The 20,731-nt window shown below is 38.9% G+C and overlaps 2 protein-coding genes across 2 annotated transcripts; one reads left to right on the forward strand and one right to left on the reverse strand.

The window, feature by feature from the left end:
• Nucleotides 1–4,840: 4,840 nt before the first annotated feature.
• On the forward strand, nucleotides 4,841–6,916 carry LOC137707485 (transcription factor bHLH162-like). Its single transcript, XM_068446363.1, has 3 exons — nucleotides 4,841–5,041; nucleotides 5,167–5,514; nucleotides 5,623–6,916. The coding sequence occupies exons 1-3, from the start codon at nucleotides 4,910–4,912 to the stop codon at nucleotides 5,764–5,766; spliced, it is 624 nt and encodes a 207-aa protein (XP_068302464.1). The 5' UTR covers nucleotides 4,841–4,909; the 3' UTR covers nucleotides 5,767–6,916.
• Nucleotides 6,917–10,738: 3,822 nt separating this feature from the next.
• LOC137707483 (G-type lectin S-receptor-like serine/threonine-protein kinase At2g19130) lies at nucleotides 10,739–13,291 on the reverse strand. The gene has a single exon (XM_068446361.1). It carries the CDS (start codon nucleotides 13,285–13,287, stop codon nucleotides 10,822–10,824), a length of 2,466 nt encoding a protein of 821 aa, XP_068302462.1. The 5' UTR covers nucleotides 13,288–13,291; the 3' UTR covers nucleotides 10,739–10,821.
• Between the last annotated feature and the right edge of the window lie 7,440 nt (nucleotides 13,292–20,731).

Here is a 20,731-nt window from a genome sequence, read left to right on the forward strand (position 1 = left end):
TTACAGTTTCTGGAAGCCTGCCGACGGTATGCCCTTTAAGAAGTAAAGCCACGCTAGACTTATACAACTGCACATTCTTGTGAAAGGTTAAACAAGCTAGCGTGCATATACGAAGCATTATCCACTGCTGACATGCTATGTAGTTGGTAAGCTTAGCCACTGCCGAGCGCGGAACAACCTACACCAAGTCCTAAAGTGTTGTGATACTTGCTACGTAACTTACAGAATTGGAGAAAGACAAGGTTAACAGCCTAGTGGTTACGTGGACTTGTCTGCTTCTGTAAGTAAGGCATCCGGCCGCCAACCTTATGGCTAACAACTTTGCAAAGGTTCTACACCAATACCTAAGGCTATGTAGTCTACGCAGGCCTGTCTGTTTATAGAAAAGCAGCACGCCTGTCACTGGTTTATAAAGTTTAAAGGTTAGGTTATGAACAAAAGAAGCGAAGATGGAGAAAAGCGAAGGAAACAAGTTTATTAAATTTTCTAGCAAAATTGATAAACAACTAGCAAAGAACGAAGGAGTTCAAGCAAAGAAAAATCAACAAGGAAAAACAAAGAAAATCCTAAAGGCTACCTAAAAAATACTCTTCAGCAGCATGGATATCCCATGATTACTCGGTCGTCACACCTTCAGCAGTCGTATGCCTTTAGCAACGGTACCATCCGGCGCTTCACCCTCAACTGACCCAGCCTGGGCACCAACCTCTCCGACTACTTCACCAATAGAAGACTTAAAAGTAAAGGTAAGCAAGTCTTCCGGAGAAATAAAAAAGGTCTCGAAGTTTTTACTAGAAAACTCAAAGTCAGACGGCCGCCCAAATAGATAATCTACATAACCCATCTTGTAGAAATCGGCTTGACTCTGAAAAAGCGAAACCTCAAAACTAACCTTTTCACCCTTCAACTGCTCATTTTCCTCGAGCAGATAAGCACGAACCCACTGTAGCTCATCCACTTCCTTCTTCAGATTGTCATTGATCTTTAGAGCACCTTGGAGTTCCAACACTTGAGGCTCAAGTCTATCAATAACCTTCTTGAAGTGGATAACTTGGTTGTAAGCAGTGATTAGTTTTTCATCCTTTGCATAAGCAGCGGAGCGAAATTCAGAGATGGCACGCTTAAGATCTTGAATCTGAGGTATGTAACACTCGATCTTCTTCTCTGCACTTTCATACTTTACTTGAATCGTGTCAAGCCTAGTCTTCAAACCAACGAACTCTTGGCAGGCGGTCTCAAGCTGCAGAGAAGTGGAGGCAGAGATATTAGACCCCTTCAAAGCAGCAAGCACAAATTCCAATTTCTTGACTTTCTCAGTCGAGGAGTAAGTTTCGGCTGCCATAGTTTTTGCCACCTCCTTAACAGCCTTGGTATCCTCTTGATCAAGAAGAATAGGCTCGGTTACCAGAATCGCTGTTTTCTGCATCATGGCCAACAGAACAGTCTTTCTATACTCGGTCGTATGCTTCGCAAATGAACTTGGGCCAACAACTCCTTTGACTCCATCAACAAACTTGGCACATACATTCATGTCCTCAAGCAGATCTAGTTTCAAAAGCACACAAATCTCAACAACTTCCCCATAAGCAAACTTGGTGGATTTCTCATGATTACCTGCACGAGCAATCTCATTTTTCTCCGCAGACAAATTGGTCTCAGCAACAGAGGGATTGGGTTGTAGAGCCACTTTAGCAGGCAGAGGCACCTTGTCACTTTTCATAGTAACAAGCCTCTCTAAATATGAACTAGACTTAGCTCCAGACGGACGCTTTGGCACAAACTTCGGCACCGGAGGCATGAAGGAACTTCTACGCTGGGCAATCCTATTAACAATTGAAATAGTAGCTTTTGAAACAGCAGATGCCACCGGCATAGATCTAGCAACCTTTTCTTTCTCGTCATTGGAGGAAGTCAAGTCAATCACAAGCTTGGAAATAGCCGGTGAACTTTCGCGAACTCCCTATGAACAGCGGAAAAAGTCTTCGACTTCTTCTCAGCAGGAGTTTTTTCAGCAGGCAGGGAATGCCTCTTTTTCCCACCTTTATTTGTAGCAGGCTCCACCACAATGATAGGACAAAGCCTTGATTCGTTTTATCTCCTCCCTCGGGGGCAACCCACCTTTTTCCCTATGAAGAGGACTAAGCAACCAACGCCACTCATGGTACTCAGAGGGTATACCCAAAGCAACATGCACTTTCCTTATGTCCGAAGAAGTCTTAGGACTTGGGCCAACAACTCCTTTGACTCCATCAACAAACTTGGCACATACATTCATGTCCTCAAGCAGATCTAGTTTCAAAAGCACACAAATCTCAACAACTTCCCCATAAGCAAGCTTGGTGGATTTCTCATGATTACCTGCACGAGCAATCTCATTTTTCTCCGCAGACAAATTGGTCTCAGCAACAGAGGGATTGGGTTGTAGCGCCACTTTAGCAGGCAGAGGCACCTTGTCACTTTTCATAGTAACAAGCCTCTCTAAATATGAACTAGACTTAGCTCCAGACGGACACTTTGGCACAAACTTCGGCACCGAAGGCATAAAGGAACTTCTACACTGGGCAATCCTATTAACAATTGAAATAGTAGCTTTTGAAACGGCAGATGCCACCGGCATAGATCTAGCAACCTTTTCTTTCTCGTCATTGGAGGAAGTCAAGTTAATCACAAACTTGGAAATAGCCGGTGAACCTTCGCGAACTCCCCATGAACAGCGGAAAAAGTCTTCGACTTCTTCTCAGCAGGAGTTTTTTCAGCAGGCAGGGAATGCCTCTTTTTCCCACCTTTATTTGTTGCAGGCTCCACCACAATGATAGGACAAGCCAACGCCTCAGCCTTGATTCGTTTTATCTCCTCCCTCGGGGGCAACCCACCTTTTTCCCTATGAAGAGGACTAAGCAACCAACGCCACTCATGGTACTCAGAGGGTATACCCAAAGCAACATGCACTTTCCTTATGTCCGAAGAAGTCTTAGGAGTGGAGTCGAATTCCGAATCTACAAAAATAGCAGAAGACAATCAGAAAATTAAAAGAGCAGCTTAGCACAAATACAAAGCAGCCGAGAGATTAAGCAGCTTACTTACTGGATATGAAGACTGTGGGAACACGCAGCTCGGGGGATGAATTAGACTCTCATTCTCCACTTATCTCCAAAGTCTCCTTGGCCCAGTCATGATCTCCCTTGCTCGAATTATCAAAAAGTCTATGGCGAGATTGCAGCTGCCCAACTCCCTCAATGTGGCCTATGTCAAAGAAGTACCAAAATTCGTTAACGGTCAAATCAAAGTCAAAGATTTGGCTAAGATTGTGGAATCCCACCATCACACGGACTGCATTCGGAGAACATTGAGCGGGGGCACATATCATGGAGCAGAGCACTTCTTGGAAGAAACGCGACATAGGAAAAGTAAACCCAAACACAAAATAGTAGGGGTGGAACTTGATGGCTCTCCGAGCCCTATCATATGGCTCACGGCTGCTACCATGCTTAACATGCTTCACACGCACTCCCAATGGAATGACATGCAATATGCCTCGAGGAAGTCTCTAAACAAGTCATCAGAGCCAATCTTGAAGTGAGCAACCTTGAAGTAACCAACCTTGCTCAACGACCCACCTTGACGATACAATGGCGGCACATCATCGTCATTCTTATGGCTTGAGGAAGACATGCTTGAAAAAAATCTACGAAGATACAAGAGGAATTTGTTAGAGGGTTGCAAAAAAAAAAAAAAAAAAAAAAAAAACAAGGAGCAACCTTTGGCCCAAACGTGTGGCCCGCTGCTCTCCCATTCCCCACCTACTGCCATTTTGTACGAGCAACCCAACATGTGTCGGGGCATTTGTGGAGCCAAAAATAATCAAGAGGGGACACGTGGATTTTTGGGTAAGAAAAGGACAAAATTACCCTCGAGACACATCGGAATTCCTTCGCACAAGCAATGCACAATTATCCCTCAATCAACTCAAAAGTGCCCAGGTAGGTATTTATTTACAACTTATTTCATCCATCCTCTTCACAAGTTAACCCCCAAATCCTTTCTCTTTTATTATAATAATTATCTAATTAATTAAATAATTATTCCATTCATTAGCTAATTAACCACAAATCAAGAACCTAACCCACAAAACCATCCAAGTGGCTGGTCCATCTCCTCCCAAGGTGGCCGGCCACACCCCTATATAAGCCCTCTCATTCTCTCCAAAATGTAATTCTAATTCTCTTGCTAAATTCTTTAAATTCTCCAAGCACTTTTCCCTCAACACCCCCAAAAAAAAAAATCATCGTTGGCGTGTGAGGCTCTTGGCCTTGACCTAAGGTATTATTTGTTTTGTAAGTGCAAGTTTGTCTAAGATCAAAGAAGAAAACATTTGCATGAAACAGGACAAAAATATCAATGCAATCCTCGATGAGAAAAACAAAAAATCACGTGGAAACTTATGAAATAGGACAAGTTTAACTATAAAAGAATTTGTACTTTCTTCAACCAAAAAAAATAAAACTATAAAAGAATTAAAAACGTGGAGAATATCCACAAACCGCGTGACAGAAATCACACTGCCACGTATAGATATTTTCTGGTAGTGTGAATGCTCAGTAGGCCGCAGAAACAATTAAACGCATGCACGTGCTTAAATTGGATGCAAAATTCCATCTTAGCGGCGTTCTTTCTGACTCATAAATATGGCTGATGTAACTTGGATGACGAGTAGAGTAGCTGAGGTACGCGTTGACTCTACTCTTTGATTTCCTTGCCTATAACTGGAGAGTAAAGACTTCATCTTCCTTCTGAACTTTTCTCCCCAGACAGACTCATATTATATGTTTCTGTGTGTGTGTGTGTGTGTGTGTGTGTGTGTCTATTTATATATGGTATTTTTACTTATTTGTGGCCAACTTGCCAGAGAATGGATCGTAATCAAGCAAATGAATCTTCTTCAACCAAAGTTGAAAGGAGGGTTGTTGAGAAGAACAGGAGAAATCGTATGAAACTTCTTTACTCCAATCTCTACTCCCTCCTCCCTAAGCAAACTTTTAAGGTCTCTCTCTCTCTATCAATGCCAGAAATGCTCTCTTGTTACACTAGATATCTTTGTCGGACTGAGGATCTGAGACATTGAAATTCATAGCTAATACTGAATGTGGGTGTTTGTTGTGAATGCAGGAGCCACTAAGTCAGACAGAACAAATAGATGAAGCCATAAAGTACATAAAAAGCCAAGAGTCGAAGCTGCAGAAGTTAAAGGAGAAGAAGGAGAGCTTAATGCGCACTAGAAAAAGATCATATGCTACAGCATGCGTAAATGTTGAGAGCACAAGGAGCGCAAAAGCACCCCAAATCAAAATCCATGAGATAGACTCCACGCTAGAGGTAGTACTGATAAGTGGCTTAGAAAATCATCAGTTCATGTTCTACGAAATCATTCGCCTGCTTGACGCAGAACATGCCAACGTTGTGCATGCTAACTTTTCAACTTTGGGAGACTCAGTGTTTCACGGAGTCCGGGCAGAAGTACGTAGAACAACCAAATTTTTCTCTGTTTTGTTTATCAAGAAAATATTTGACATTAATCAGCAATGGATATTAATTTGGTCTATGAATTGTCTTTCTTTCATGTAGATGGGCAAATCTATGTCCAAGTTTGGGGCTGCAAGAATAACTGAAAAACTTAACAGATTTGTCAATGGATCCACCAGCGACCAAGAATCACAGCAAGACTACTTTTGCGACTTCGAATTTCAGCCTGTGACGACATGGGATTAGTTCTGAGAAGTACTCCGCGAGAAAGAAATATATGAAAAAATGGGGGATTTTCTTTTATGCAATTAACGATGTTAGGGAGTGAAATTTAGGCTAAATCACATGATGGACCAGCCTAGATTGGCTATTAATTAGTTTGAAAATTACAGAGATGTGTGTGTGTTGTCAATAATCAAATTCATGGTGATTATTTTCGACAGTTTAGAGTAAAGACCCAAAATTACTCTCTTGCTAACTAATAGCAAGGCCACAGGGCGGAGCCACTGAGTGAGAAGGGTAGCCCTCCTGACGTCTGCGAAAGGTGTATAAAACCAACCAGCGGCCCGAAAGCTTTTTCTGCAGAGGTATGAACCCCATGGAAGAACATGGGCCAAACCACGTCGTTAGCTGTTTTAAATTTAAATCTGTTTGGCTGTTTGATAAAACGATGAGTTTGGTAGGGGAGTTTCCAAAAGAGACGTGCAATTTTGAATAGAAAAAGCAAACCCACTGCCGGTTCCATTCTCTCAGCTATAATTTTCTAAAGCAATCCACCGTCTTCTTTGTTTGCAGACCTCTTACCTTACCCTTCTTTTTCTACTTCTTTGTATTTTGTTTAGCCTTCTTCCACATTCTCTCTTAATTAGTTGTCTGGGTTTGTACATTTTATTCTTCTCACTATTAAATGTAAGAGATCCGTCGTTTAGTTTTGTGAAGATTACTCAAATTACGTATGTTAACATGTTATGAGTTCAATTTTATACACACACATATATATTTGAAAGCTCCCCCCAATTTAGAATCCTGACTCCACTACTGCAAGGCCATATAGAATATGTGAAATGTGGTGAAGTGAATACTTTTTAATTTTTGGGCTAATAGTAAAGTGAATACGTTGGTAGCTAGATAGTTGTTGGATGAGCTCGTGCATGGAGTGCTATCTTCACGTCAACTAAAAAACTAGATGATTGCAATACTATTGAAAAATAATTCTTTGATATGAGACATTATGGTTGTCTTATGAATAGGTTTTGTTTCTTTAATTTGATGATACAACTTGCTATATGTGGATGTAAATTTCCGCCTTCCTTTTTTTCGGACGAAAATGCACATGCAAAACAATTGACACCGGGCCCACGATGAATTTGTTTGGGGGGGGGGGGTTTGGCCGAAGAATCTCTAATGCCAAAGTTAGAATTTAAGAGAGAAAGTGTTTAGCGAATTTTAGAAGAGAATTGGACTTAGATTTTTAGATAAATGAGTGGCTATATATAGGGGTGTGGCCGGCCCTATTTGGGGAAATAGGGACCGGCCACTTATGGTGGTAATTTGACTTTAATTGCAAGATATTATGTAATCAATTAAATTTTGGTAATTAATCCCAATTTGAAAAGAATAATTGGGAGTTAACTTGTGGGTGAAGATTTGATGAGGAATGATGAGAGGGTTTAAAAGAATACCATTTGATCTCCTTTGACCTCGATTGAGCCGTTATTGTTCATTGCATGCGCATGGGAATCCTGATGTGCCTTAAGGGTAATTTTATCCTTTTAACCCCAAAAGTTCATGTGTTGCTTCCATAATTTTCTTGATTATTTTTTATTCCACGCTATATATACTCAAGTTCTCGCATGTCTAATTCGTTGAATTCAGGATGTTATTCACGAAGACGTGTATTTACAAGATAAAAAATGGAAGGTAGAAGAATTTTGTAGGATGTATCATTTCAAAAGAGTCTGGGATACATGCATATTCGGAATTGTTATCTTCCACAACACTATGAGTTGTCTAAGAGATGAGCCGGCGGCGAGAAGACTGAGTGTGGTGGTGGTGCAAACATTGTCGAGTTTACTCAATGCGGCAACGATGCCGTTGGAAGTGAAGGACGTAAGCACGGTTACTGAGTTGAGGCAACTGCTTTTGAGCAGGAAAATTCTCCCAATGGATGATTATTTGTTTATACACAAGCAGAGGATCATGCGTGACAATTACAGCCTCAGATGGCATGGTGTTGGTGGTGGAGATTTCCTATATGTGTTTACAGGGACTGTTTATCGCAGTGGATAAAACAATTAGTTCTAGTATTACCAAAAGCCTGTTATCTAATATTTGTCAATAGTCACGTACTAGCTAACAAATGATTAATTATCAGTAGAAGATAATGAACAAAATAGAAAGAGTAATTTTCCCGTTGAATAATACTTGCATTCTCTGCTGAATGAGCTCATTCCTCCACTTGTAAATAATGTGTCTTTACTGTAATAAATTTATAATCGAAACTGTTCAATGTCTTAATCTTTGTTTTTGTTAAAAAAAAAAAAAAAAAAAAAGTCTTAATCTTCATTTGAAGATAATTTTTACAAAAAAGATTGTTTAATTTTTCAAATGTGTCAAATAAATCAACAGTTCATTATTAATGTTACTTAGTACCTTTACCATTGATTTATTGAATGTTCAACTATAAATTTTGAGTACAAACAGAAATTTCCTAACAATTTTATCGCGATTTGACCATGTTCGCGACCAATTTATTATTGCGGTTAACAAGTGTATCCATGAGCTAGCTAATTGGACTCGATATTAACAACTTGGGTCGATGAAGGTTTTTATTTTATTTTATTTTTTTAATATTTTTTTTTCGACGATAAACGATAGCATAGCCTTTCATTAGTCAACACAAAGCAATTATAGAGTGTCATTGGGTATATAATTCCAATGACCAATAAATTGATCTGGAATGAATTTGCACAAAGCAGACAAATAATTTAAACCCCTAGTAGACACCCACAAGCTCAGTCACACAGTTGCCAAGCGCACAAAACTACCAATACAAATATGTCACAATAAACAATAGTAGCAACAGAGAGATACCGGTAGACACAACGGTCGTTGCCGAATAGCGAGGCCATAAAAAATCATCGCAAAAGTGCGAGACCACAACAAAGTCATTGTTAGCAGATGAGACTCACAATAACAACGCACAAAGGCGAATACCAAATTAACCACAACACCGGCGTCACCACGGTGCAAAAGGGCAATAAGAACTAAACTACAATGAGAAAGATTCAATGAACAACTCAAAAGTAGAGGGACTGAGTTGGGCGCTCAAGCCTAGATCACCTACAAAATTCGGACAGTGGGATGTCAGCGTCCACGCTCAAGCCGAGCTGAGCCAAGCCGCAACGAGACAGACCAAGCCACAACAAGAAGAGCCGAGCTGCAACAAAACGAGCCGTAACGAGCTGACCCACACCAAGACACTTAAGCCGAGCCGAGTCCTAATGAGACGAACGAGCCAAGCTCCCAGACCAAGTCGAACCTCCAGAGCAAAGCACTCTGAAGCCGTGGAAGAAGGAGACACCACCATGGAAACCGAGTTGATAAAAGGGGATCCAGCCCACCTACTGCACAGATCTAAACCTCACACTATGAAACGAGCACCAATCGAAGAAAATTTTGAACGGGCAAGGCCCGGGTCAGGGTATAGGGCATAAATCCATGTATATCTGCACCCAAAATGGTGGGAGAGAAGCAAGGGAGGGGAGAGGAGGAAGTGAAAGGTTGGGAATGAGGGTTCGGAGTGAGGTGGTGGGAAGAAACAAGAATGGCGAGGGGAGGAGGATGGCTGAGAAGGGGAAGAGGGGGGAGGAAGGGAGGAATAGTTAGGAAAGGGAGAGGAGAGGCTGCCACCAGCCCCCAGCCATAGCCAGAGGGGCGGCGAAGGGGGTGACGGCTAGGATTTGTTGGAAGAGGGAGAGCTTTTTGGGAGAGGAAAGGGAGAGTGCAAGTATTATTCAACGGGAGGAATGAGCTTCTGTTGGGTTGTTTGATCTAAAGGCAACATACCTAATTACAAGTCATGTAATCCTACAACCGGGTTGCCAAAATCCATATGGTACCGTTTGGTACGTGGGACGGAACGGAACAGAGTGGGACAAGATGTTCCGTCCCACGTTTGGGGCGACTAAAACGGGTGGAACAAGCTGTTCCACGGGACGAGTTTTGGCTGAATTTTCATTCCACCTCACCCTCCTGGAACGACTCGTTCCACATCCGTGGAACACAAAATTATAATCTCTCCGTCTCCTTCTTCTTCCTCCTTGTTTCCATCCGAGGGCATCTTTGCTCCCGCTCCGTTCCGTTCCGTCCTATCCCGTCCCGTCCCGTCCCATCTCGTTCCGTCCCGTCCCATTTGCATACTAAACGATACCATAGTGAACCCCAACCCGAAACGGAAAACAAATAAACCAAGGAGGAAATGAAGGACATGTCAGAAGTGTCAACGACATTGGCGGAAGCAACGATGTTCACTAATGTAGTTGTTAGACACATCCATATTCGATTGAGGTTGATATGTTATCGATATTTAGTAGATATTGTTGATATGACGTCTATATTTAGCACTAATACCTCAATATAATATTTGATATTCGATTGAGATCATTCATGTTGTTCAAGCCATTTCATGTATTATAACACATCACCGCTTGTACTGTACCTTAATTTTAACATTTCAGCCGTGTAATTTTAACTAGACGGCTGAAATGTAAGAAAATAGGACATTGAACCTTGAAAGTTGAGTTGCAGTCCATGACATTTTAAACGTGTGGTCATCATTGCGGAGGATTCCGTGGTTGTTGACGTTACATATATAACTCAACATTCGCTGGGATTTGTCAAAATACTAGAATTTCCAAAACATGTTTGGTACACTGTCCTTTCCAGTCCACGTTTTTCTATCGACTATCCTTTTTACATAGCACACTATTTTCTTTCTGTGAAAATACTATTTGCTGGAATTCCAAATGTCTGCAGGAAAGGAGTATGCACCATGGAGAAGGTTTGGGCCAAATAAGATTTTAATTGTTTATTCCTTTATTCAAGCTATATTCTAATTTAATTGGTGAAAAGAAAGAGAAGTACACGACACAAAAGACTGAAGTTTGGATAACTATTTCAATAATTTTTACATTGTAAAGAAAAATTACAGGGGAGGATGAGGGGACTCACAATCTCCTGCAAGTCAACAAAAATAAAGAAAATAGAAATTTGAAAGTTCGAAATTAGTTGCTTTTAAGTTTAAGCTCCAGATATAGTAATACTACTCGAGTAGCCACGCCTTGAATCCGAAGCAGTACTGGAAGAAATGTTATGGTAATGTATGGACTCGACTAGACTCTTTGAAAACCGGTCGAGGAACTGTGGCATAGGAGGTATGCCGAGATCTATGACTCCTTCCAAAAGTTGAACAACCTGCCCCATTGTCGGCCTATCGTTCTCGTCATCTTGAATGCACCAACAAGCTACTTTGCATGCTCTCATCACTTCTTCTTTGTTTACATTACCTTCTAACCTGCAATCCAACAAGGTATCGACATCTTCTCCTTTTGTTAATACACTTGCAACGCGAGTGGGGAAGTAGTTTTGCAACCCATCATCCAAAAGATCTCTGTTTCTCCTTCCTGAAATGATCTCAAAACACAACATTCCATAGCTAAAGACATCGGCTTTTGCTGTGATAGCTTCTCCTGATATCCATTCCGGAGCAATATACCCTCTTGTCCCTTGCATGGTTGTAATTATCCGGCTGAAGTCTCTGCTCACGAGCTTTGCTAGACCAAAATCAGCTATTTTGGGGGCATATTCTGCATCCAACAGAATGTTTTCAGGTTTGATGTCACAGTGTATGATGCATTCTCTGCAACTATGATGAAGATATGCAAGTCCTCTTGCAGTCCCAAGTGCAATGTGATATCTAGTTTTCCAATTCAAGACGATCGGACTCTTCTGGAACAAAAGAGATTCTAGAGAACCATTTGGCATGTAATCATAAACCAAGAATCTTTTTGAAGTTTCTGCACAAAATCCGCGGAGACGAACAAGATTAATGTGCTGGACCTTTCCAAGAGTCCTCACTTCTGTAAGAAATTGCTTATCTGCTTGCTTTGGACAGTTAAGCCTCTTCACTGCGATGGCGGTATAACTCTTCAGTGTCCCTCTGAAAACAGAACCAAAGCCTCCTTCCCCAAGTTTTTCAGTAAAGTTCTTGGTTGCGTTTCTTAGAACCCGGTACTTGAACATTGTCAAAGAGCCTTCATCTGCCTCAGACCATTCCCCAGAACCGGACCATTCATTCTTGGCAATTACCACAATAACCAGTAAAACACCACACAAACCTCCAAGTACTCCAATGACAATCCAAAAGGTTTTATTCTCTCTCTTTGCCCTTGTTTCCTCCGATGCTGCAACCCGAAGATGCAACTCTTTGCCTACTGTCTTATCAGATGTACGTTGTTTTACATTGAACAAATTCCCTTTCCAAACCAAACACCCACTGTCATAAGCAAACGCTGTACACGAGCAATCACTCAAGCACACCGATCTACACTCATCGATGTTCTTACCTGCTAAAGTCTCGGGATTCTCTGGGAAGCGCAAATCGGGTATCACCACAAATGTGTCATTTTCTCCACTGCCTGCACTGCATTCTAAAGGGGTTTTCCTCACGCACCCTTCCGTGTGATCCTCCAAGTCCCAGGCTTTTGGAGCTCGCGGTTCAAAGCCTTCCAAGCATACACAAAGAGGCACTTGTTGCTGGTTGCAAATACTAGAAGCACCGCAGAATCCATATACCTCGCAATGTTCGGAGGGTCGCAACCAAAATGAAGTCCACTGTTTATAGTCCTTCCCCCACTTGTAGGCCCTGAACTGCCCGGAGATATCAAGCATGTACCGGATAAAGATGTCGGGGAAAACAGCATCATAAGAAACATAACTTCCAAATTCATCGGAATTATAGCTGACATTCGTGACCAAATAATTCAACTGAATTTCCGGAACATACTTAAAAATCTTGCCTGTCCATGGCCCGCTGGTCCAATACATTTTTGTCCCATTATACATCAATAAAAAACTTGTTCCGTTTCGTTCGATCTCTAGAGAGAAAATCCCAGGTGCTGGGTTTTGTGAGCTTCTCCAGGGAGTGAGGGTTAGTTTCTCATTGGTCAGCTTGTTGTATCCAAGCTTCCCGCCCGGCAGCCAAGTGTCGGTCGGGTGATCGAAACTCTGCCATATGACAGCAGACGAATTCAAAGCATCTGTTATGACAAAGTTGCCATTGTCAAGAAGCATTGCTGCTACTTCACTGGTAGAATTAGAAGCAACTGAGGGATCACGAGTTGTTGACCAAATGGAAGATTTGGATTGGTCGAGCAGTATTAAGGTTCCGTTTGGGAAGAGTTGAAGGGAGGAAGAAAATGGATCGGAAACAGGGTGGTTTCTGTTGGCCACCCAAACAACGGTTTTTTGTAGTTTTTTGTACCAGATGCCTATGTAGTGGTTGTGGGAGTTACCTGGAGTGAAGAAACCAAGCTCGAATATGCCGCGTGGGGATGAGCTGATTGTTTGGTTGCCGGAAATAGATTGGCCTTCGGAGATGATGTTGCCAGACGCCGTCGACACATGGGCGGCTTTCAAGTTCAAGCATAACACAAGAACCACAACTGATGACATGTAACTGAGTTTGTTCCTGCTGCTATTCATCATATCCATCTCTTCATAAACTGCAAGAACCTCTATATCTCTCTCTAAGAGTAGGACTGAAGCTTTACCCCTCTCTCTCTCAAATGTTCTAGCCACCTTTTTGTTAAAAGAGCTCAGGAAAGGGATAGATATTTCTTCTCTCGGACATTACATGTGTTGTGTTACAATATGGACTAGTTTTGTGGTCAACCGTTTTTCAAAGACAAGATCCCTATATCCTCACAGTGTTAGGTTACCGTCCAGGATGAAGGGTGCTGATTGATTCCATCCCCCCAACCATTCTTTTGTCTACATCTGAAATTGAAAAAGGAAAAGAAGAAGTAAAGATGCAGATGGCAGATGCTCTCCCCATGTTCCATCCCATTTCTTTCTTCCCCTTTTGTTTTTTACTTTTTTTGGTCTCCTCCTCCAACGCAGAGTAGGAGCAAGGTGGCGATGGGGTGTGATTAAAAGGCTCCTAATTGATGGAGCAGTTCAACTCATCTTGTCTTTAGTGGATAATTATATTTAGTGGATACATTTATTCCTTATCTTCATTTGGAGTTTTCTTATCTGATAACTTAGGTTTTCTTTTTTTGGTTAGGAATGATATGTACAAGAAATCTTAAAAATAAGTGGTGAAATTAAATATAATTTATATTGCAAGTGGTTCATAACTCAGTTGGTTAAAAGCATTCGCTCATGCATGCACTTGAAGTTTTATGTTCGAATCTCATATCCGTAATTTAAATAAATTTAATGTAAATTATCCTCTCATTTGTCAACAAAAAAAAACTATGGGGTGTGATATCCACACATCATTTTTTACTTCTCACACACTCTTCTAATTTTCAGATGTCGGATCTAAAATCTCAAAACTATAACTTATATTAAGTGTTATTTATTTATAATTGCACTGATACTTTTCTAATAAAATCGTCAGTCACACTTGCCGTGTTGGCTTTATAGTTCGAATTCATTTGGTTTAGATCTCAGGTCAACAAAACAACTCATTGTATAATTTATCATATTTACTTTGATCCAAATAATTTAGTAAATAATCTCAACTTGAATTTTACTATGAGTCATTCTCCTTCTTAATTTAATTCCTCAATTTCTAATTATAGATTAATAGACATAACATTACTCTAGTCGTGTTTCATCAACGCTATGTGTCAATTTACTTCTTAATTCAGTTCTTCTAATTTAATTACAAATTAATAGAAATAACATAACTCTAGTCGTGATCCATAGCATGTGTCAATTTGCACTGTCCACTCAGCAACAGGAGACTCTAGATCGGCCCTCGTTGTATTTTATCTTAAGTCTACCGTTCTTTATGCACATGGAGTTCCAACTTCCAATGTAAGAAATAGGTTTTACGCAAATATTCAACAACAAAATATAAAATAAAAAGGAATTTACCTAATAAAACAAAAGCTGCGACACCTAATTTGAATTAAATAAACGCATCAAATGTTTTGTATGATATCTTATAGTTTTCTCTCCAAAAAAAAAAAAAAAAAAAAAAAAAGATATCTTATATTTGAACTTTGTCGCCTGCCAGTGCTAGTAGTGCATGTCTTTTTTAAACTAAAAGGTCATTGAATATGTATTGATAGTTTACAGAGAAATGTTCTTTCTGCTGGATCTCAGCTGAACCATTTCCACAAGGAGTTGTGTGTAACGTATACACCACGTAGCAGTATATTTAACCACTTAAATCTCGACATTTGTTATCTTTTACGATTAAACTGTCATCCGGCATACTACTTAACAACAACCAATTATTGTGTATATAATATTTACAATATTAGCAGCGTAACCAGCTACTTAAATCTTGACATTGGTCAATTTTTTACAACGGTCACGTGCAGACATTTCTTGCACTAGCTTAACTTTTTTTATTTTTTATTGTTTTGTTATTTATACCAATGCCTAATAGATATATAGTCCTCGGGGTGATTGATTAGTCGGAAGATAGTCTATATAATAAAAAAGTTCAAATTTAAAGCCTTGTCTGAAGTCTAGGCAGCAAGATTTATTTTTCTTGCGGTTAGAACAAAAGAAATGACTTAAAATTTAGAAAAATTGGACAAAGGACTTCTAGGCAGCAAAGATTAATTGGCGAGACCCATGGCTTACAGTTGAGATTTATACAGAAATAACTCTAAGCTTTGCTAAATTAGGATTTTCCTTTATGGCTTTGTACTAGCAATGGAAAATAGCTGCAAAGGGGGATGGAGAAAAGAGCGATGAACAAATCGCACTTGCATGCTAATAATAAAGAGAAAACAACATTTTTAAATTTTGTATGAATTCTAACAGATTTTACAACAAATGTTTAAATTTGATTTTTTTTTCTTTTTAATCGCAAAAACTATCTTTCAACTTCTTTATTATAGCTATTTACTCGATTAGGACCTTACGTCAAGGACAACACCGCCCAATTCATGCCCGCCTTTTTCTTTTTCTTTTTCTAATACAACCCCACCCACACCTTGTTCTTGTCAATGGAATCAAGTACTTCAGCAGTCACCTTTAAATATTGATACACCTTTTTAATATGCGCATGCACATTTTGCAATCCTTATAGAATATGAATATTTTTTCTTGGTATTTGTTTGAGTGTGGAATTAGTAGCGAACCCAAATTGACCAGATGGGAAATTTCAAAAGATAGAACTTCGTTTCATCATACAATAAAATATAAATATTCAGCAAATGAACAAATTTAATTTTTTAAATCCGCCACACCCATGTCAAAATAATGAGATGACATTCTAAAGCTAAAGGAACTCCATTCTTGATCAAAGTTCAAACACTTAACAAATTGTCATCTGAAAAGCAAAAATTGCAATATAACGAGCAAGAAAACATTCTTTGACAACGAGTAGTGTCGACTCTGAAAAGGAATTGACAACGAACAAACGTCCATACCAATATGAATTTTATGCTCAACACCACTAGCGAAACTAACAAAATTAAGAGTGACTCAAAATAACCTCACTAAAGAAGTACTTATTGACGAAAATACTAAAACGAAAAACAAATTTGCATCAATGATAAGAATAGGAAAGAGGAAGATGAGGGAAGGGGGAATTGGATCCTCTCCTGAGCAAATGGTGAGGATCCTCATGACCCATTAACACGGGTTGTTGAATTTTGATTCAACGGTTTCAATTATTATAACTTTTAGAGTGACCTCCTATTTGTAACCGTTGGATCAAAATTCAACAATTCGTGTTAGTGGGTCATGAGGATCCCCACCATTTGCTCAAGAGGGGATCCAATTCCAGGGAAAGGAGGAGGAGAGAGGCTACCACGATCCCCAAGCTAGAGCAAAAGTCCGTCTGGCTATGAATTTTTTAGATCTAGGGGTTTTGCTTGGGTAAGAAAATTATCTTTTTAGTTTTTTTTTTTGGTACTGAGGAAGGTAAACAAAACAAGAAAAAGCTAGGCAGGAAGAGCCCTAGAATGGGCCCGGCCCATAATATATTTGAAACTAAAAAAAAATAATAGCAGTGGTGGGAGGAGAAACAAGGACATGGATCCTCTTTGGATTCATTTGTCCTAATTCACATACTCAAATTATTTGAGTCATTGAAATTTGATCTAATAGCTACAAACAGGAGTCCACTTTAAAAGTTATAATAACTTTAGCCGTTGGATTAAATTTCAATGGTCCAGATGATTTGACTAAGTGGATTAGGACAACTGGATCCAAAGAGGATCCATGTCCGAGAAACAAAACCATGAAGACAAAGAGACAAGCCATGACCCAAGTCAGCAATATGGTCCTACTAGTTCTAGAGTATTTTTTTAGAGAGTTTTAACGAAACACTCTTAGTACTGTTCACTTTTAACGAAAAACCATATTTTTACTTTTTTTCTGGTACTATTCACTATACATTCATTTGTCATTTTTCATTTAAACTAAAGTTTTTTTTTTTTTTTTTTTTTTTTTTTTAAGCTTTGAGTTAACATAACGTCCTAGGTTTGATTTTTTATGGTAACCACAAATGCTATTTGTAACAATCACAACACGTACACACATATTTTTGGTTACCTTAAAAAGTATGTATGTGTGTGTGAACTCGCGCGTGTTGTGATTGTTAGCTTTTTTTCAGCGTCTCTATAATAGTTTTGTTAGGCTTATCACATAAAGAGTTAGAAACTAACCTATCTTTCGTTCATTTACTAATTACGCAACTATGTGAATAACTTTTCAAGATTATGAGTTATGTATTAGTAAATTTGGGTGATCGGTGACATAGGTGCTATTCTTTTGTAACAACATGTTTAGAATGATTTGTAAGGAATGGGTAGCATTCCTATTCCTATTCTTTTCATCCCACACCTTTCGGTAATTGAAAATTCAAGGTATGAAATTATTGATAAGATTTTTACCACCTGCAAAAAGTAGAGATAAAAACATTTAAAAATACTTGCAAGAGTACAAGATTGTCGTGGTATAGCAGCTTAAGCAAGATCATTTTCCATAAGGATTGAATGAATAATTTGTGCTTAAACTAATTCTTAATTAATTATTTGAAACAAGGTTTGAAAAACATTAAAAAAAAACAATTAAAGAAATTAGCAAAGTAAAGAAAACAAAAGAAAACGTTTTTGAAAATTAAAGTTGTGAAAGCCTAGGGTTCCGCCGTCACTATTAACAATCTTACGCAATTTTACCAATTACTTATGAATTTCTACATATATGCTTTGAAGGTTAGGTTCTCCTATAACATATTTTCCTTGTGATGTTCAAGCGAAAACGTATATCTGACATGCAACCCGTCTGTGATGTTCAGATCAAATATAAACATGTAAGACACATTAAGTTTTGTGAAAACCCTTTGAAAAACCATGCAACCCTTAAAAGCATGATGTTCGCCTTAAGTGAACTTACAATTACTAATCAAAAGAAGCCCTCCTCAATTTTAGGGTGATATTCCAACAGAACTTACATCAAATTACTTGTCTAAAAGCTTTAATGACCGTGGATCATTAAGACAATTAGATAGTCTAATCGCGTTGATTAATAATTCAAAGTAAGCATGCATCCATTCATAAGCAAATTAATAAAATCACATATTCCTTTCTCTCCTTCCCTTCTAACCCTAACGGCTAAAAAGTCTTATTTATACTACTACAAAATAAAACCCTTAAAAGTCTTAGAATAAAACTAGGAAACATAATAAAATAATAAAACAGAAAATAAAAGTTTTCCTATTTAAACTGAAATTCGGACTTCTCAAATAATCAAACTTTTGACCGACCAAAGCAACTCCAATTTGGTCCCAAAAGGTTTATTTTGAAAGCTGAAGACGTCCCCTACAAATTCTCAGAAGGAATCTCCATAAAATATGCCATCTTGACCTCCAAAGTGCCCAAAACGTCCGTAAACGTCAATCTAAAAAAGCTACACGCTGATTCTTTATTTCATTGCCATGGTCAAACGGCTTGGTAGAAAAATCTAAAACTTTGATACAATCATCTTGAAAGGGTCATAAATATCCTTCAATTAGAATCACTCCAAACTTTATCCATTTAATCACTTTTTGCTCCAAAGGAAGTTGAATATCTTACATTGAAAACATATAACAAAGTATCAAAATTCTACCAAAATGATCAATAAACTATAACTAAGAATAGGGTAAAATATATGGTATAATATGGACTCATCAATTATCAGGGGGTGTTCTTTATCCCCTACTCAATCATTCATATCACTATTCTATCATATTCATATTCCTATTCCTACTTATGGTAAGTTAACATCCCTAATTTAATTAGTAGTTTATTTTGATAAACTTTAATTGTACGTCAAGGATGTCGACAAGACATCAAGATATTAACAATAAAAATAAAAATACCCAAAGGTAAAAACTAATGTGGAGAACAATCACATAAAAATAGCCTAAATTGCTAAATTTAAGCAAAACAAAAAGCCAATACCATAACAAAAACTCTAAATTAGCCCAACCCTAAATCTTGATTGCCACTATGATTGAATTCACACCTCCATAGAACTCATCTTATCTTGACATGAACTTGTGGATCAATTGACGGGTCATTGAACTAGAACTTGATGAGGGTAAATCCAATTGATCATGACTCAAATCATAGAGGCATTTTACACAATTTATGCACAATTCTACGTCTGCTGATCGAGTGGAACAAAAACCAAGGAGTTGGGTAGCGTGAGGCCTTTCCCATTATACATTGATGACGCGATCTTATAATGGTACACTTGACGTCTCTAGTCAGTAAGGCGATTCGGAACTGACGACAGAACCTCATGTGTTGTAAGTCTTGGGTCGAACTACGGATTGCTCGAGTCTTATTAATTCTAATATGGATACAACCGAAACGATTGTACACCTGTGGGGTCAATCGGTTTTTGAGAGAGTGCGCGTGTGCGTGTCATGTATTAGTGCAGCTAGTTTTACATGTATACTTTTTATGAAATGATGATGTGGGTTTAAAAAATTGAGAGTAACTTGCTATCATATATTGTATTGTTGTCACCCTTACGGACTTCACTACTTATCAGATTTTTTATTTTTTTTATTTATCTAGGGTAAATTTTCATTACCAAACAAGCATACATATACAACTGCCCAATTACAAATAAAGCAAAACACTAACAGATGGACCCAAAAGTTGAGCCCAGAACAAACAAACAGAAACAAAACCCAGCCCAAAGGTTGAGTCCACAACAAACACATAGAAACAAAACCCTAGCAACCCTGTCGCCGCTGCTACCGCCGATCGTCGAGCACTAGAGATCTCGCCAACAAGAACCCCAACATGAAGAAAGAAAAAGGTGACATCAACCTTGAAGACCCACCAAAACATCTGCCGCCACGAACTGAACCAAGAACCAAGGAAGCACGCAGGATGACAGATCCCACGAGCAACATCGGGGAGGACCAACAAGGGTTCACAAAGGTGATGGTGCGAACACCCGAGCCAAAGCTTTACACACCCTCCCATAGATTCGTGACAAATCACGGTGAACATTAGCAGTAGTCGAATGGAATTTCGTATGGCCAAAGAGATGATGGAGCCATATGAATAAAATGATGGAAGGGAACGAAAAAAGGAGGATGGAGGACACGTAGAGAATGGAGTTTGTAACCTTCCGGTAATGATGAGTTACATTTGAATACCTATTTTTCCTGTGAACTAGAGGTTATTGTTATTTTTTTTATTCTATTGGAGGTTATTGTTAATTTTTATTGTATTGTATATCAGATCTAATTTACCTATGAGTTCTAGTCGGTTCTACCCAATGCGACTTATGGATCTTAAACGTATCTCAATATCAAAGCGTAATATCTTTTATCATTTGTACAATTAAAAATTTAAAAGAATAATTGAAGTTAATGATGGATCAACTCATATGAAGATGACGTGTTAATAAGAATACTCACAAAATAAGAAGTTCAAATACACCCAAG

The sequence above is a fragment of the Pyrus communis genome, chromosome 11 (assembly GCF_963583255.1).
Source record: "Pyrus communis chromosome 11, drPyrComm1.1, whole genome shotgun sequence".
In the NCBI taxonomy this organism is placed as follows: Eukaryota; Viridiplantae; Streptophyta; class Magnoliopsida; order Rosales; family Rosaceae; genus Pyrus; species Pyrus communis.

Excerpts from the sequence above, each read along its gene's own strand:
- LOC137707485 (XM_068446363.1), top strand. The coding sequence starts at position 4,910 with ATGGATCGTAATCAAGCAAATGAATCTTCTTCAACCAAAGTTGAAAGG. Across the intron at positions 5,042-5,166 it reads TCCCTAAGCAAACTTTTAAG|GAGCCACTAAGTCAGACAGA; the intron begins GTCTCTCTCTCT and ends TTGTGAATGCAG. Across the intron at positions 5,515-5,622 it reads TTCACGGAGTCCGGGCAGAA|ATGGGCAAATCTATGTCCAA; the intron begins GTACGTAGAACA and ends TCTTTCATGTAG.
- LOC137707483 (XM_068446361.1), bottom strand. The coding sequence starts at position 13,287 with ATGATGAATAGCAGCAGGAACAAACTCAGTTACATGTCATCAGTTGTG.